Source organism: Oreochromis aureus, linkage group 3 (assembly GCF_013358895.1).
Source record: "Oreochromis aureus strain Israel breed Guangdong linkage group 3, ZZ_aureus, whole genome shotgun sequence".
Classification (NCBI taxonomy): Eukaryota; Metazoa; Chordata; class Actinopteri; order Cichliformes; family Cichlidae; genus Oreochromis; species Oreochromis aureus.
The window spans coordinates 24,835,440-24,853,918 of NC_052944.1; the positions used below are offsets into that span (position 1 = coordinate 24,835,440).

Sequence of the window (18,479 nt, forward strand, 5' to 3'; positions counted from 1 at the left end):
CAGGTGGTACACCCATGTTCAGATGAGGGTTTGAACACCTATAAGTGAAGTTCACTAAACTGAAAGGAAAAATGTGGATTGATGTTGATTGATATGTTTTACAAATGGTTAGAAGTTTTTCCTTCTAGTAAGGAGATACAGGTGCAGTGGCCAGAGTATTGCTGGAAGAAATCATCCCAAGCGTGGAATCTCCAGACTGAGATTGAGACTGGGTGCTGATCAGAAGTCTTCAGAGACCCAGCGAGAACTAGGAAACACTCATGGCATAGCTGACAGCCCAGGCAGTAGTTGAGGTCAAAGGTCGTGCGGTTTGGGGCCCTACTAGTCATCATGAGAATATTCCAGAACCACAGCAATAACCATAAAGCTGCATTGGAACGAGAGGGTGAGGGGTGAAAAGTGCGCCCTCCTCCAACAACAGCGTGCCAAGCTCCAACTCAGCAACTGCAGAGCAGACTCTGTGCCACCCAAGAGGGATCATGAATGCAGATGACACCTTATTAAACAATCAGGCAGTTGTGCCTGAAGTAGTTCCGTGTGGTTTTGTGTTAAGGGGGTCGTGGGTGTGACATTTCTAATCATCTTATAACTGATATGCATTTACATGACTCTCTGAACATCACAAACTCTGTTAGAGTCCTGAGCCTGAGTAGAAGTGACTGGAGTAGTTATAGCATGCAAGTTTTACAGCAACCTAACTAATAATTATTTGTGTATATTTTGTAGGGTAGCTAGACTGATTTTCTAGCATGTCATTTCCTGATGCGTAAGTGCATTAGGCCCTCACTGTCTGAGTAAACATAGTAACAACAGTTATGAGTTCTTTTGACATGTGTACTCAGCTTTGACATGTTGTATGACACCCTAAAGTAGGATTTTGGGTTCATCACATTTCATTGAGGGATTCTGATAGGTCTCAAACATGCTGGAAGCACCTAAAGAATGAGGTTGTTCTTCTAGAGTTAAATGTGGTTGTTTTGGTTTCCCCAATCACTGATGTGGGGACAGTAAAGATAATTGTAAATGCCTTTGAGAGGGTTTACACTGTTTAAATGGGTCTACAATAGTAAAGAGTACAGCACAATGCATAGATAGAGAGGAAAGATCAATCTCTCTGTTGTAAATTTAGCTCCGAAGTGTGTGATATATGTTGGCTGTGTGGAAATTCATGGCTAATTCTGGGTTTTACCCCAGACTTTGGGAAGCACTAACATTGAAGTTAGTTTATGTTTGTGGTATTAACTTAGGTACAGATATAGTCACTGCCTTTATGGCAAACATCTGGACAGGGCAAAGCAAATGGCACAAAGGAGTGTGTGTGATGTTTGGTGAGGCATGTGTGCCTCAATCCTTAATAACACTGGGGATGAGGGTCTTTTACAGAAACTGTTAATAAATTGGGAAACATGGGTTGATGGATTTAATGATAAATTGGGAAAAATATATCACACACTGAAAGACTTCCTTATCTAAACAACGGGTTCTTATGAAAGAGCAGCTTGATGTAACTAAGGTTGAAGTTTTCTTTTGCAGATGAACAACGAAGGCTGTTTCATTTCTGTATATGATCTCATGTTGTGTTTTCTTTTATGATATAACTGCCATCCTTCAAACAAAGGGTGGAGACTAAGATGGAGCGAAGATGACCATAAAGTGTGAATTTGTTTTTTTCCTTCTGATTATAGGGAGGATGCACATTATGGAATTTCTTTGAGTACTGTTGTGCTGATGTTATGTTCAGTAGTTAGAAAAAGAAATCCCCATATTTTTATGTGATTCTTAATTGTGGTATCACAAAGGGTGTGAATGTGGTGGGAGATTTCTTTTCTTATATATTAATCACATATTTAATTATATCACATTAGTTATAGAGTCACTTTCTCACTTTACCATAGTAAGAGCACTCCTGACACTACTTTACATGCATGTGGAAAGTTAACACAGTGAGGCCATTGTAATGGGAGACATTAAACAGATAGTGAGGCTCCTTCTGCTTATCAGGGATGTAAATCCTTAGGTGAAGGCTAAGCAGAAAACAAGGTCATAATTCTCTCTGTGCGGGAGGAGGTATAGCCCCCCGTGAGAGGGACCAACATGTAAGAGTTTGAGGAATGTTCTTTGTCTGTGTCTCTGTATATAAGATGTAAGGGCGGTGGCCACAATTCAGAGATGGTCCTGGTGTTTCACTGGGATGCTCTCTCCACAAGTACAACTTTGTCAGAGAAAGAATTGCACATATAGCAGTCTTATTGCACGTGTGAGGGTTTGATCAGCTGCAAAAGTCTTTGTTGTGGAGTCTGACAGCAGTGGGGAGGAAAGACCTGTGAAATCTCTCCGTCCCACACCGTGGGTGCCGGAGTCTCCCACTGAAGGAGCTGCTCAGTGCTCTCAGAGTCTCCTGCATGGGGTGGGAGATGTTGTCCAACAGGGATGACAGCTTAGCCACCATTCTCCTGTCACTCACCACCTCCACTGGGTCCAGAGGGCATCCTAGAACAGAGCTGGCCCTTCGGATCAGCCTGTTCAGTCTCTTCCTGTCCCCAGCAGAGATGCTGCTGCCCCAGCAGACCACTCCATAAAAGATGGCTGAGGCCACCACAGAGTCACATAGAAGGTCTTCAGGGTGGGCCTCCACTCCCAAACGACCTGAGTCTCCGCAGCAGGTACAGCCTGCTCTGCCCTTTCCTGTAGAGGGCTTCTGAATTATGAGTCCAGTCCAGTTTGTTGTTCAGATGAACACCAAGGTACCTGTAGCTGTCCACAGCCTCGATGTCCATACCTTGGATGTTCAGTGGTTGCAGTGGAGGATGTTTGTGCCTGCGGAAGTCTACCACCAGCTCCTTGGTTTTACTGGCATTGATCTGGAGGTAGTTCAGCTGGCACCAGTCCACAAAGTCTTGAGTCAGTCCTCTGTACTCCTTGTCGTCCCCATCAGTGATGAGGCCGACTATTGCAGAGTCATCAGAGAACTTCTGCAGGAAGCACTGGGTGGAGTTGTGGGAGAAGTCTGCAGTGTAGATGGTGAAGAGGAACGGAGCCAGAACCGTTCCCTGTGGGGCCCCGCACTGCAGGCGACCCTGTCCGACACACAGCCCTGAGTCCTCACATACTGTGGTCGGTCGGTGAGGTAGTCCAAAATCCAGGTAGTGAGGTGATGGTCCACTCCAGAGTTCTCCAGCTTGTCCTTCAGAACCGAGGGAAGAATGGTGTTGAAGGCACTGGAGAAATCAAAGAACATGATTCTCACAGTGCTCCCAGCGGTCTCCAGGTGAGCGAGGGAGCGATGTAGGAGGTGAATGACGGCATCATCCGCTCCAATGCCAGGTTGGTAGGCAAACTGAAGTGGGTCCAGTGATGAGCTCACAAGGCGCCGAAGCTGAGCCAGGACCAGCTGCTCCAGGGTCTTCATCAGGTGGGATGTCAGAGCCACCGGCCTGTAGCTGTTGAGGTCCTTGGGGCGTGAAGTCTTTGGCACTGGTACAACACAGGAGGTTTTCCAGAGCTGTGGGACTCTCCCCAGCCTCAGGCTCAGGTTGAAGAGGTGCTCCATCACCCCACACAGTTGGTCCGCGAAGGACCTGACGACCCTTGAGCTGATGCCATCTGGGCCCGCTGCCTTCTTGCCATTAATCCTCCTCAGTTCCCTCCTAACCTGGGTGGTTGAGAGAGACAGGCTGGAGCCTTGTGTTGAGTGTGTATTGGATGCTGTTGTTGGGGGTGGGGAGGAGTGAGCAAGGTGAATAGAGGAGGTGTGAAGTGTCTGAGGTGTCAGAGGTGGAACAGCAGCAGTGGGGGTGGGTGAGTCTGCAGCCGATGTTGGAGACTGCCTCATAGCTGAATCAAATCTGCTGAAGAAATGATTCAGTTCATTTGCCCACCTCACATCCCTCCCAGGCAGAGAGTTCTGATGTTTGTGGCCTGAGATGGTTCTGAGGCCTCGCCAGACTTCACCAACGTTGTTAGTCGACTAATCAGATCATGCATCCATTGGACGTAAAATGTACAGCATGCATCTGCTCTTATATGACTATCACTAGCTCACAGCTTGAAGTGTTTAAGGTATGTGCTAACTATAAAAAAGACAAGATGATAGTTCATTAAACTTTTAATTAAATTTGCAGATTGTGTCGGTGGATTTTAATAAACTCAGCCATCTGCTCTTTGCTCCCTAAAATGTAACAGGACACTGGAGTAAATTCTCGATCATGTCACACTTCTGTTTAATCAGTTTTCTGTTTGATGTTTATTCATCTCCGAAAATGTCGGAGCACTTTTGCAAATATGTGATGTCTTGATAAATCAAGCAGATATTAGAAGTGTACACAGCTACATTCTCGCCTGAAAAAATCTTAAAAGTTTATTTTGTGACCCAGACAGAGTAATATTACAATTAAGTAACTACCGCCATTGTTGGAAACTGGAATTGGCTGGGGCGCACTATGACTTCTGGGATAGGTTGGGCCACGAAGGATACATCCTTCAAACCTGGTTAAAAGGAGGACACATTTGTTGGCTGCATTTGAAGGAGTCTTCGAATTTGGACAGCCTTCGTCGCGTCACTGTCACGTAATCAGCCTACAAATGCGGTCTACGAAGGATGCGGCCCCTGAATTTGGACATAGCTATGATACCGAGAGTGCTTCTTCTTCTTCTGTGGCGTTTAACGGCAGCTGGCATTCTTGTAGATGCGTTGCTGCCATCTTCTGTTTCAATCCGTTATTACACTCTTAAATCCTATTAATTATTCCTGCGTCTTTCAGGATCTTACAAAGCTTCAAACGACGCATCGACTATTAAATTAGTCATCGTTCGTAACCATCAAAGAGCAACTCAGCAGATAAACAGAAGAAAGTGATTTGATTAGAGAGGAGAGTGATTCTCAGCAACGGGTAACTGAACAGGAGACGCGATGACTTTCAGGACGCCTCACTGACATTCATTGATGCAGACGATGACTTGGACTGTGACTAACCCAAAGATTAACTATATTTCAGAGCCACTAATATTTGTTACCATTTATGATATTTTGACTCTAATTGAGGTAATTTTATTACTGTATGACAATGAACATGAAACCATCAGAAATGTTTACATGAACCAAATCAGTAAAAGTGGAAGATGGAGGATGGCAAACATGCAAAAAAATCAGTTACTGAGCAGAATTATTGTGTGAAAATGTCACATCAGGTGTTCAGCATTAAAGGGGACATGAAATACTACATGTATAAAGGTTATTTTACATCATGGAGCCCAGATCTCAAAAACTGACACAGATGTAACTCTGTCTGTAAAGCTGGATTTAAGAAATAAGTGCTTAAAGGTATAAAAACATGTTCAGCGCCATCTTCTGTCAGTGTAACCATAACCGTGCATTCTTTATCATATCGAGACTTTCTCTCCACTCCGTTACATATTCCATATGTACGGGGTAACTTTGTAAGACACCCAAGGAGACAGTGCAACTGAACCCAGAGTGAATGTACCTACTTGTACATATATACACACCACCCGGTCATGGCTTCGCCAGATGCAAAGGCCGGGCCGGGGGGCTGAGGCGATGGTATTGAAGGACTGCAACAGAGCGACAGCCTGGGAACCACCAGGCCGACTGTCAGGAAGCATAACACACCAAGCTACCAATTTGGGTCCCGCTGGCCGCTTAAACCCACATCATGCAGGCAACACCCAGACAGGGAGCCGGCGCTGCAGGCTGGAGAACTCTCACTCACTGGCTGACGGATCAGACACAGCGAGGCCTGACTGGCGTGTAAACTGGCGAACTACGGGCAATATGCCATGGGAACATAGCCCGCATTAGCAGGCCAAGCTAGGGATGTGACCTGTCCATCCCCAGAGCTGAAAAACCGGCCCATGCTGTCTGCAGACAGGGACGTAAACTGGCGACCCTGATGAAGGCCACAAGCCGAAACGCGTTGGTCAATTATTAAAGCTGTTCTTCGTTTCTCAAGTGTTGCTGGAGTTCCTGCTTTTTTATTTCTTTCATCTTCTCCATGCACCTTGGAAGCAGGTGAAGTTGTGCCAGGATTTTTTGCTGTGGAATACGCCAGGAGATGACATCCTGCAGCAGCAGCGCAGCCACTGAAAGGGTCCATCCCCGGAGACGTGAAGCCACCAGTGCTGTCCCCAGAGTGGTGGTGGTGGTGGAGGGGGGGGCTGGCGGCCTAGCCCGCTGAAAGGCCAAGTGGGGACGCAACCCGAAGGTCTGCCCCAGGGCCTTGGAGAACTCTCAGTCTGGCACTCAACCGGCAACACTGTGGGCACAACGCCAGAGGGAAGACAGCCTGTCGTAGCAGCTTGGTCACTGAAGTGGATGGCCAAGCTAGGGACGTGGCACAAGGTCCGACCCCAGAGCCGAGCCGCTGACCCATGCCATCCGAAGACAGTGGAAGACAGGGTGCCATCTGAAGACACAGCAAGGTCTGACTGGTGCGTAAGCTGGCGAAACGCGGGCAATACGTCAGGGGAGTACAGCCTACTAAGACACTGGAGCATGGCATCTAATCTAACAGGCTTGCTAAGGGAGATAGGGGGCTAAAGGGTCCAGGGAGACTGCCAATACAAGCTCCCACAAACAGACACCACTGCCACTATCACACACACAGTCACACAGTACCATATGTAGGAACCACCAGTCAACCACACACGCACAAGCAAGTGGAGATCAAACTATCACTGATGTCACGTTTGCACAGCTGTTTTATACATAAGCTGTGGGGTGTGGCCAAGTATCTTAAAGAAGTGTCTACACGCCACGACCAAGGGGGGGGTTATACCCCGTACATATGGAATATGCAACGGAGTGGAAAGATAGTCTCGATATGATAGTGAACTTCTGTTGTGAGCTGAGAAAAGAAAGGTTTCTATAATCTGCTGCAGTGTTTGAATGAATGGAAGAATCCAGCTCTGAGCTCACAGGAAATGCTTGCTGCATAAAACAGCAGCTACAAACACTGAGAACCTGCCTGGATATCAGCATAAGGACGTGTGTGAGGGGTCACTGGCTGCCCCTCATGCCTGTCCCACCTGTGCCTTCCTGTTGGAGAACAATAAAGTATATTTTAAAAGTATTGTTTCCCCTTGATGTAAAGTGAAGTTCTGTTTTGTGTGTTTGAGTCTTTACAGAAATTGTGTAAAATAAACTGTACCTTACAGACTTTATTTAGAAGGTGCTGTCAGACGCTGTACCTGTGTGGAGGATGAAATCATCTGGTTTTACTTTCATGTAAATATCTGCTCTCAGACATACACATAAGTTATCATTTGTAACATGTTCCATGTTTTACAGATTTTTTACGCAAAACATGTGAAGCTGAAACACTTCTCTATCTTCTTCTGTATCAGTAAAAATCATTAATACCTCACCTGGGATACTTGAAACAATGATGTGTTTTGTACGGTGATGCTGTTACTCGACTAAATGAAACTGACTGACAGTGACTTGAAAAAGTATTCATACCCGTTGAACTTTTACACATTTTGCCACCTTACAACCACAAACTTAATTTTTTTTTATTGGAATGTTCTGTGATAGACCAACACAAATAGTGCATAACTGTGAAGTGGTATGAAAATGATAAATCGTTTTCAAAATTTTAAGTAAATAAAGATCTGAAAAGTGTGGCATGGATTTGTTTTCAGCACCCCCTGTGTCAATACTTTGTAGAGCCACCTTTTGCTGCATTTACAGCTGCAAGTCTTTCAGGGGTATGTCTTTACCAGCTTTGCACATCTAGAGACTGAAATGTTTGCCAATTATTTGTTGCAAAATGGCTCAAGGTCACCCAGACTGGATGGAGAGCATCTGTGAACAGCAATTTTCAAGTCTTGCCACAGATGCTCAGTGAGATTTAGGTCTGGACTTTGACTGGGCCATTCTAACACAAGAATATTCTTTAATCTAAACCAGGGTAGGCCGGTGTCCTGCAGGTTTTAGATATCACCCTGGGTCAACACACCTGAATCAAATGATTAGTTCATTACCAGGCCTCTGGAGAACTTCAAGACACGTTGAGGAGGTAATTTAACCAAAAATCAGCTGTGTTGGATCAAGGTCACATCAAAAACCCGCAGGACACTGGCCCTTAAAGCAAGGAGTTGGCCACCCCTGATCTAAACCATTCCATTTTAGCTCTCGCTGCATGTTTAGGTCATTGTCTTGCTGGAATGTGAATCTCCTTCCCAGTCTCAAGTCCTTTGCAGCCTCTGACTGGTTTTTGTCCAGGGTTGTCCTGTATTTAGCTTCACCCATCTTTCCTGTCCCTGCTGAAGAAAAGCATCCCCACAGCATAATGCTGCCTCCACCATGTTTCAAAGTGGGGATGGTGTGTTCAGGATGATGAGTGGTGTTACTTTTCTGCCATATGTAGCCTTTTGCATTTAGGCCAAAAAGTCTAACTTTGGTCTCGTCTGACCAGAGCACCTTCTTCCACATGTTTGTTGTGTCCCCTACATGGCTCCTGTTAAACTGCAAACAGGACTTTTTTCGTGTTTCTGTCAACAACTGTTTTCTTCTTGCCACTCTTCCATATAGGTCAGATTTGTGGAGTGTGAGACTGAAAGTTGTCCTGTGGACAGACTCTCCCACCTGAGCTGTGGATTTCTGCAGCTCCTCCAGAGTGACCATGGGCCTCTTGGAAGCTTCTCTGACCAGTGCTCTCCTTACTCAGTCTGTCAGTTTAGGTGGACGGCCATGTCTTGGTAGGTTTGCAGTTGTAGCATGCTTTTTCCATTTTTGGATGATGGATTGAACAATGCTCCTTGAGATGTTCAAAGCTTGGGATATTTTTTTATTACTGTCAATAGAAAATTGTACTTAGTAGTCAGTATAATCTTTTAATGATATAAGTTTGCATATGGTAGAATAGTGCATGTTGACCTTTTGATGACTTAGGCTGTTGGGTGGTGATGATGGGTTTAGATTTTATTATTGTCATTTGTATTAAGAAATATTTAACCATATATGCTTAGAGGTGTATAATCGATTGTGTAGTGATAGGATGTGTGATCTTTAATAGTCTGCAAAGACTTTGTGTGCATTCCAGAGTGTTCTGGCATTCACACTCAGATCCTGGGAGCATGGGAGAGGTCGTACCTTCTGTTATTGTTTTCTGATAGGATAAATGTATCTATGTCTGTTTTAGGCTAAGTGCCTTTTCTTTAGATGAACTGCTGGACTTCCAGACCAGACCCCCCCCACACACACACACACACACACCCACTGATGTATATAAATAAAGAGCAGGGCAGTGGCAGGGCGCGAGTCTCGGAGCCCTCACTTCCGTGCGAGTGCTCTGTGGCTGCCCTTGCTGCAAGTAAAACTGTGTTTTTCTCCTCTCTGAGTCGAAGCTGAAGAAGTGTCTTAGAATACATCTCTTGACAAACCCTGCTTTAAACTTATCTACAACTTTATCCCTGACCTGTCTGGTGAGTTCCTTGGTCTTCATGATGCTGTTTGTTCACTAATGTTCTCTAAAAAACCACTGATGCCTTCACAGAGCAGGTGTATTTATAATGACACAAACTCTATTATCTAATTAGGTGACTTGTGAAGGGAATTGAATGCACTGGATATTAGTTTGGGGGTATCAGAGTACAGATGGGTGAAAACAAATTCAGATTTTATTTGCTTAAAATTGTATGTATCTTTTTCGTATCAGTTCACAATTATGTGCTTCTTTGTATTGGTCTATCACAAAAAATCTTAATAGACAACATCAAATTTGTGGTTGTAAATTGACAAAATGTGTAGAAGTTCAACAGGTATGAATACTTTTTCAAGGTACTGTAAGCTCAGGCTTTGTTCAGTTTAATTAGAAATGTTGAATTGACAAGTTCACATGTATCATGTTGAAGGAAGTAATTAGAGTAAAATACAGCTTTATTATCCACTTGGCTTTGGTCCAGACTAATAATTGGTTCTTAGTGCAGTGGCACTTTGAAGTCGCTGTAATGTGTTGGCATGCTAATAGTGCCTGTAATAGATTACTTTGGCTTGCACAATAAATGTGTAGCTTGCAAAGAACGATGAATAAATGTTTTTATTCTTCATTTGTTTGGTGTTTAACTGTTTTGCCATCTCACTAAATACACAGATTTAAAAACATGAAAAGAATAAAATAATACATTTGAATAAATGTCTGTGTTTCCTAACACGAGAAAAATGCTGCCAGACCAAACTTACTCACTCTTAGTTCTAAGATCTTTAAACTCAATAAGAGAGGAGGTGACATCCTCGTATTCATCTGATCCTGAAATGTTCATATTTTTAGTTACAGGACTGTAAAAACATATCACATGAAACTAGTTTCATTAAATCAAAAACAAGTTTCATCTCTAACTGCTCTGTGCTTTCCAGCACATATACTGTACCATTTCTGTTTTTCACTTGTGTGACTGATTCATAGACGTCAGCAGTACCTAAAGAAAAAAACAAGCCAGGCTCACATTAATCATTTTATTACAGTTACACTAAAGATCAGAGCAAAAACAGAAACACTGTGTGAGTCAAAACCAGGACTGTAAGATCTTTAAATGTTCTTTGAAAAATTGCTGAACACAAACTGAACCTGAGAAATGTTTGTGTTAATGGAGGTTTAATAAAAGTCAATATTAATAATGATAATAAAGATCCGTTTAAATGCTGACCATGTTGAAGAGAGTCGTACACATGAGTTTCATTCTGGTTGACTCCATGATTTGTAGAGGAGCCCGGACTGTGACTCTCAGACTGGATCGACCTAAAACATGAAATAAACACAATTGTCATGGTCCTCGGTCTTTTGACGCAGCAGTTTGTGTTTTTCATTATTATGATCTTGTGTTCTAGTTTGTTCTGATTGTGTACTGGGGTTTGGACTTTTTAGTTCCTAGAGTTTGGTTTCTGTGTTTCCTCTGTTTATGTCTGTACCGTGTCTCTGTGCATTTCCTGTTTTATTGTGAAGGTCCGTGTCTTCTGTTAGTGTGTTCAGTTTATGTTTTCCCCTGTTTCATCAGGTCAATTTGGTTCAGCTGTGTCTTCCTCCTGTTTGCCAATCCACGTTTCCCTCTGTGTGTATTTATAGTGTGTGTCCTCGTGTGCTTGTTGCTGGTTCGTCTGTGTTCTTTCCCCGCGTCTCCCTGCATCGCCATTTAAGGTTTCAGGTTTGTTTTTGTTAGTTTTTTCCAGTTTAAGTTTTGCTTAGTTTCCATCCTTGCCTTTGCTTTTTCTCTTTGTTTCATCACTTTATGAATAAAATTCACTTGCATCTCAGCTGCCTGCATCTTAGGTCCTAACTCTCAACATCCACTCGTCTGCCACGGCAGACGTGACAACAATAAATTTAAAAGCAACTGATGTTTGTTTAAAATAATAATTAAAAGTATTTTACCAACCTGGTGAAGCAGGAATCTGTAAGATAAGATAAGAATACTTTATTAATCTCAGAGGAAACTAAGTGGTCACAGTGGCTCAAAGACAGTAAGAACAGTAACTGACTAAACTAAATAATATAATATATCACAAAGTAAGAAGAAAAATGTACACTACACTTGGACTACATTTGGATGTACTAGCAGCAGCTGCAAAAAGCAGCATTTCATTGTGCATTCAATGGATGTTAGTAGCAGCAGGTATAGAGTATTGCACATTGTGACATGTACAGACACCAGTGTGTGCATGTGTGCTTTCAGGTGATGATGTATGTTGTAAAGTCTGACAGCAGTTGGAAGGAAAGATCTCCTAAATCTCTCCTTCACACTGTGGGTGCAGCAGCCTGTCACTGCAGGAGCTGCTCAGTGCTGTCAGAGTGACCTGCATGGGGTGGGAGGTGTTATCTAACAGGGATGACAGCTGAGCCACCATCCCGTCACTGACTACCTCCACTGGGTCATGAGGACGTCCCAGAACAGAGCTGGTCTTCTTCATCAGCCTGTTCAGATTATTAATAATGATAATAAAGATCAGTTTAAATGCTGACCATGTTGAAGAGAGTCGTACACATGATTTTCATCCTGGTTGACTCCATGATTTGTGGAGGAGCCCGGACTGTGACTCTCAGACTGGATCGACCTAAAACATGAAATAAACACAATAAAGTCAAAAGTAACTGATGTTTGTTTAAAATAATAATAAAAAGTATTTTACCAACCTGGTGAAGCAGGAATCTGTGAAAGAGACAAATGTTATTACACATGTTTGTCATGTATAAATTGTTCCACTGATATTTTGTGTCATGAGATCAGAATACATGTATATGTGTGAATAATTAAAGTGTATGTAGTAAATAAACTCTCTAATACAGCATGAAAAGAAGAGGCTCTTACACTTGGACTGTCTGCAGCGATACAACAAGAGCAGGAGAATAATAATGAGAGAGACTCCACAAACCAGTCCAACCATCAACCACACAGGAGATGAACTGGGTCCAGTTACTGTAACAACAAACAATAACAAGAAGTCTGAGAGCACAAACCTCTGCCAAGGCAGCTCACTCTGTGATTATTTACTTTTAAAGGAAAAGTATTATATTATTATTATATTTCTATGTATTCAATTGTTTTATTTGTACAATGAGAAGTTTGTAGTGAATAAAATACAATCACTTATTTGGTGGTTGTATGTTATATTTGATATTACAAAACATAGTTTTATGACAGTTATTACAAAACTGATCCAGGTGACTTCAAGCCTTTAAACAGACAATCTAATGTTCCTTCTCAAGCATGAAAATCATTAATAAAAATCCATCAAATGTCTTGATCCTGCTCACCTTTAACTGACATCCAGCTCTGTGCTGACTCTCTTCCTGAGTACTGACACTTGTAGAAACCTTCATCAGACTTTGACACTGCAGAGATCTTCAGCTCCCCTCGGGTATCATTTTGAATAAGTTTGTCATTGTGATAGAAAAACACATTGGAAAGTATTTTTTGTGTTCTCAAACTGCAGCTCAGACTAACAGAAGCTCCCTCAGTCACAGGATGAACAGGACTCACCAGGATAGGACCATTACCATCATCTGTGAAACAATCACACACAATTGTTTCAGTCAGACCAGCTGGTGCACACTTTTAGAAAAAGGTGACATATAAATTTGAATTTTTAAAAACTAAACAAAAGTTTGATCTGTAAAGAAAAAAAACATTTAAAGCATTTCAAATTTCAACTTTGAGTCGTATCTTATGATCTACACAGAGACCTGAGTTCAGAGATTTTTTGACCCACTGGTTCAGTTAAATGGCTTTTCAAGTGTTTGTATGGACAAAAACTATAAATGAGGTAAAATGAGAGGAGATGGCCTCATCATTGATCATGATGTAAAAGTTTTACAGTTAAGGATACTGTATTTACTCTTGATCTTGAGCTTTTATGTTTAAGTTTAAAACCTTTTTACCAACTGAGAGAATTCAGTAATATTTTTATGTGTGTTGTAAAAATCCCACATAGTGGTAACGCATCTTCAGGAGCTTTACAAATAGCAGATTGTGTGCATCAGCAATTAAGAGATAGGCTGCATGCACCAATATCTGTTCTAGGGGTTTTCTAAAACTTCACTACATGGTTTGGCAAACCATCTGTCAAGCTCAGATCCCAAATTCAAAATCTGATTAAGAGGACTGGAAATATAGTTTGGATGCTCCCTTCATCTTCCTTGCAGGAGTCAAATAATTATCAACACAATTATTGAATGGTTATGGGTGAAATTGTAAATGAGTTCTCTAGCATATCGAGACTATCTCTCCACATCATTACATATTCCATATGTACCGGGTACATATGTACCGGTACAGAGCATGCTTTGCTGGCTAGAGAAGCTGGCGCTTGCATGGACTGCTTTGCTGCCAGCACGAACTAAGGAGACCGTGGTTTTCTGAAAGCATTTAAATGCCCCCCCACCCAATGTCATGCATTTAAAAGAAGAAGAAAGAAGCAGGCTAGTATGGGGAAAATGGCTGCCACTGGAATGGAGACCAGATAGGCAGGCCATGGGCTGTGTCCCCTCCCACAGCGTCCCTTCCATGAGGTTGACTATCAGGAGGCGGATGTTGAAGAAGCTTCCATCCGGTCTCACCCACCTGTCCCTGGGCTGCCCCTGCAGGACCCCAGGCACAGTGTCGGGCAAGATGGGTCCCTTTAGCTCTTGATTGGAGCATGCCTAACAGGGCCGTGAGGGTAACTGATGCCCTGCTGGCGGCCATTTTGTCGCTCCCTCTATAGCTGCAGGCAGGCTGGGGACACGGAAAGCCCTCCCCCATCCTGTGCCTCTCAGGCTAAAATGGGGATGATGGCTGCAGCGTTCCCTCCGGGTACTCCGGCTTCCTCCCACCGTCCAAAGACATGCAGCTTGTGGGGATAGGTTAATTGGATAATCCAAATTGCCACTAGGTGTGAATGTGCGAGTGAGTGTGAGTGCGAATGGTTGTCTGTCCCTGTGTGTTGGCCCTGCGACAGACTGGCGACCTGTCCAGGGTGTACCCCGCCTCTCGCCCTATGACAGCTGGGATCCTTTTCAGGGTCGCGGGGGGCGACCTCCGGGTACTCCGGAGGAAGTACCCGAAGCGGAAGCGAATGGATGGATGGCTGCAGCGTTCCCTCCCATGGCCCCGCCTCTGTGAGGCCTGGGCCAGTGAAGGTTGACTATCGTGAGGTAGATGTTGAAGAAGCTTCCATCCCCTCTGACTGCCACTGGAGTGGGGCCCGGACAGGTGGAGCCATGGTTTGGATCGCCTGATTTCCGGGCCCATCCCGCAGCGTTCCCTCCCATAGCCCCGCCTCTGTGAGGCCTGGGCCGGTAGAGATTGATTGTCAGGAGGTTGATGTTTATGACGCTTGGCTGCGGTCAGACGAGCAGGGTTGCCTGATGGGACTGCCTGTCTACCTTACATCCACCTCGCTGTCCTAAGGGGCCTATGCAGGCGTGTGGGGACGGCCGTGTTCAGGTGAGGTGGGAAGGACTCGGAGCCTAGGCTCAGCTGTCCTCCAGCCACCCTCCTCCCTCCTGACATCCTTGAGTTGGGCCTAGTGGCCAGCACTGGTGCAGGCTGTGTTCCCCTGGCATACTGCCCACGCTTCGCCGGTTTATACGCCAGTCAGGCCTCGCTGCGTCTGACGCCTCAGTCAGCAGTTGACAGTTCTCCAGCCTTCGGCGCTGGCTCTCTGTCTGGCAGATTGCTCACATGTTGTGGGTTTACGTGGCCAGCAGGGCCCGCTCAGTGAACTGACACCCCCTGCGAGTCACGTCCCTGGCTTCATTGCAGCTCCAGGCTGTGTTCCCCTGGCGTGTTGCCCGCGTTTCACCGGCTTAAGCACCAGTCGGACCTCGCTGCGGCGAGAGAGCATTCTCCAGCCTATGTTAGCCAGGTTCTCTCTGGCATTTCAGCTGCTGCAGCTCCAGGCTGTGTTCACCTGGCGTATTGCTCGCGGTTCGCCAGCTTACACGCCAGTCGGACCTCGCTGTGTCTGATTCCTCATCCAGCGAGAGAGTGTTCTCCAGCCCACAGCGCTGGCTCCCTGTCTGGCGTTGCCCGCTTCTTGCAGGGTTGGGCATCCAGTAGGGTCCCCACTCAGCGGCGGTGAGCAACGCTTCCTCTCCTCACTGTGCTTCTGGGATTCCAGGTGCGTGCCCTAGGCACCCCAGGCTCTGGCTGGAGATCCTTTGGAGAGCATGCACACAGGCTCGTCCTGACTGACTGCCCATGCTTTCTGGCATGCTAACCGGATCCGCGGGTTTACACATTTGTGAGACCTCGCTTTGTCTGACAGTTCAGCCAGTGAGTGAGAGCTCTCCAGCCTGCAACGCTGGCTCCCTGTCTGGTGTGTTTCCTTTGTGTCACGGGCAGTGTTGGGGAGTAACGGAATACATGTACCGCCGTTACGTATTCAGAATACAAAATATGAGTAACTGTATTCCGTTACAGTTACCGTTTAAAAAGGTGGTATTCAGAATACAGTTACTTTGTTGAAATAAATGGAATACACGGCGGTACTTCCCTGTTTCATATTGTCGCGGGTCAGGACTGTTTGGGTTTGTTTGACAGCTACGTTCTGTTGTTCCAGGCGGCAGCATTACGGTTGCCATGGTTACAGGGTGACGCGCTCTCTCTCTGCGTGTTTCCTGGGTGAGAGAGCGCTTTTTTGTTGTTGTTGTTGTGCTAAGCTAAAAGGCAGAATGCTACAGGCATAGCTCTAAAGCATGTAGCCTGATGGGCAGTGTAGTCCGTGCTGCAGGGAGAATGGACTACCATACCCGTTATGTGTCTGTGAGCGAGGGAGGGAGAGAAAGGAAGTCCGAGCTGTCACGGAGCAAAAACGGGAGCTGGAAGCATGTAAATATAATAATAACCACTGCAGCCAAGAAGAGTGCCTGACGAGCCCATTTGTAAGTAAGCTATTAAGACTCAACTGTACACTGTGTTCGTGTTTTCCTCCGGAAAAAATAAGTTCCGTTGGAGAAGCCTTTCAACGCCTCTCTCTGTCTCCCGCAAGCAAAGTTGACCCAGACAACAAAGTAAAGCTAGTTTTCGGCTACCAGCCCGACATGAACCCGACGTATTAGCCAGAGGTCCCTTTACTACGTTTCGGAGCCGCGGACCTTCAGTAACAGTAATAAATCACAGCAATAGGACATTCACGTAGTTGTAAACAGCATGATAATATATTAAGTATTCCAAAGTATTCAGAATACGTTACTCTCATTGAGTAACGTAACGGAATACGTTACAGAATACATTTTGGGGCATGTATTCAGTATTCTGTAGTGGAATACATTTTAAAAGTAACCTTCCCAACACTGGTCACGGGCTTACACAGCCAGAACAGGCCCGCTCAGGGAGCTTGGACTTTATGACCTGGGGGTGGGGGCCTTGCTCAGGACTCCACTTCAGCAGGCTAGGCTGCATGCACCACTACCTGTCTGTCGACAGCACGGGGCAGCTTCGGCTCTGTGGATGGACAGGTCTCATCCCTAGCTTGACCTGCTACTGTAGGCTGTGCTCCCCTGGCGGTCTGCCTCGCGGTTCCCGGGCTGACCTTGAGCAGCCGATCACTTGCGGTTCTGCGTCCTGCACGACTGGTTCGGGCCAATCTGGCGTCTGCAGACTGCTGCCTCCACCCCCCGGCTTGGCCTTCGCGTCTTGCCTCATAGAATTACTTCACATACAGCAAAGCTGGGACAAATGTTCATGTGACGTCTAAATCATTCAGATCCAAGAAGTAAATGTATAATAACATACTCTGTACAGTGATGTTGACTGCACCGATGAACTCTCCTGATCCAGACTCACACCAGTACACTGCAGTATCTGACTTTGATGTGTAGATGGTACATGTGGATCCAGTCATTCTCCCACAGACAGAGTACAGTCGGCCGTCCTCAGAGAACTTCTTCACTCTCCACTCAGTGAAGTTTCCCTCACAGGTCAGTGAGACAGAGTCAGAGGTGAAGTGTTGCACTCTGTCAGGACTCACTGTGAGAGACGCTGCTGAATGAACATCTGGAAACAACATGCAGTGAAGAGACAAAGCTCACAGATGTTAGGATTCAAAATATCACAGTGGAAATGTTTGTTTGTTTGAAGCTTTTGAGATGATTACATTGATAGACTCAATCTAAAAGAATTAAAAGAAAAAAAACAAAAATATTAAAAATATTAAACAAAATACAAACAATATAAACACAAATCAGTGCCATGTTTAGATTTAAAGCCAAGCTGGTTATCAGTGGAGTTAATAAACATGTTTAATCTGCAGAATTCTTTCTAAAACTTTTCATATTATACTGGCTGAGGTTAAAGACATATAATTATCAGGACTTTACCAGCTTTAACCCTGATCAGCACTAACAGAACAGACAACACTGAGTCTGACAACAAGCCCTGAATCACACAGACAGTCAAATAAATGGAAAACAAAGGAGCCAAATACTGACATGTTTAAGATGATCTAACCCACATGCTTTATCTGCTGGCTAGTGATGTGCGATACCACTGATTTCCTTTCCGATCCGATACCAAGTAAAATTCAGGGTGGTATCGACGATACTGATCTGATACCGATACTCTGTACAAAAACTTAATGTTTCATTGTATTTCATAATACAATATATAATTGTATTATGTAATTGTAATAATAATATAATAATAGAGCGTCATAATGATTACAGGACATCAGACTACTTGTTCTTATTGCTTAATAATGCAGAATTATCATATAGAAATAAAAAACTTGAAGTTGTGCGCTATTTGAACACGTTGCCAGCCTGCAGCACTAAAGGACTCCACCAGAGACGTCTGTCTCGCCCTAGCAGCACCTGTCCCTCTCCTCCTCTTCAGTTTGCCTCAACATAAGCTCATCATATACTGTGATATGATTTACTCTAAGGTGTTTGATGAGGTTAGTGGTGTTGCCACAACACCTCACTGTCTTGCCACATGTATCGCAAACCACATCTTGGCTGTTTGTGGAGGTAAAAGACGTCCACACA

The 18,479-nt window shown here is 44.6% G+C and overlaps 2 protein-coding genes and 1 long non-coding RNA gene across 5 annotated transcripts in view; all 3 read right to left on the minus strand.

Annotated features, from left to right (window-relative positions):
• Nucleotides 1-18,479, minus strand: part of LOC116328675 (immunoglobulin superfamily member 1-like) — a 228,760-nt gene that overhangs the window by 167,268 nt on the left and 43,013 nt on the right. The window lies entirely within an intron of this gene.
• LOC116330719 lies at nucleotides 10,390-11,413 on the minus strand. Its single transcript, XR_004200258.2, has 3 exons — nucleotides 11,392-11,413; nucleotides 10,666-10,757; nucleotides 10,390-10,437 (listed from the first exon to the last, which is right to left on the minus strand). It is a non-coding gene; the product is annotated as an uncharacterized LOC116330719 (long non-coding RNA).
• The window catches only part of LOC120439056 (low affinity immunoglobulin gamma Fc region receptor II-like), a 30,738-nt gene continuing 24,427 nt past the window's right edge, over nucleotides 12,169-18,479 (minus strand). The window contains exons 1-3 of one of the 2 annotated variants that reach the window (XM_039609744.1): nucleotides 17,230-17,521; nucleotides 12,768-13,016; nucleotides 12,169-12,429 (exon numbers count right to left, since the gene is read on the minus strand). In XM_039609744.1, the coding sequence (XP_039465678.1) occupies nucleotides 12,197-12,429; nucleotides 12,768-13,016; nucleotides 17,230-17,503 (756 nt within the window). In that variant the 5' untranslated portion in view covers nucleotides 17,504-17,521 and the 3' untranslated portion in view covers nucleotides 12,169-12,196. Of the gene's footprint in view, nucleotides 12,430-12,767; nucleotides 13,017-17,229; nucleotides 17,522-18,479 lie in introns of those variants that run through there. The other variant, XM_039609743.1, reaches the window with a different exon arrangement.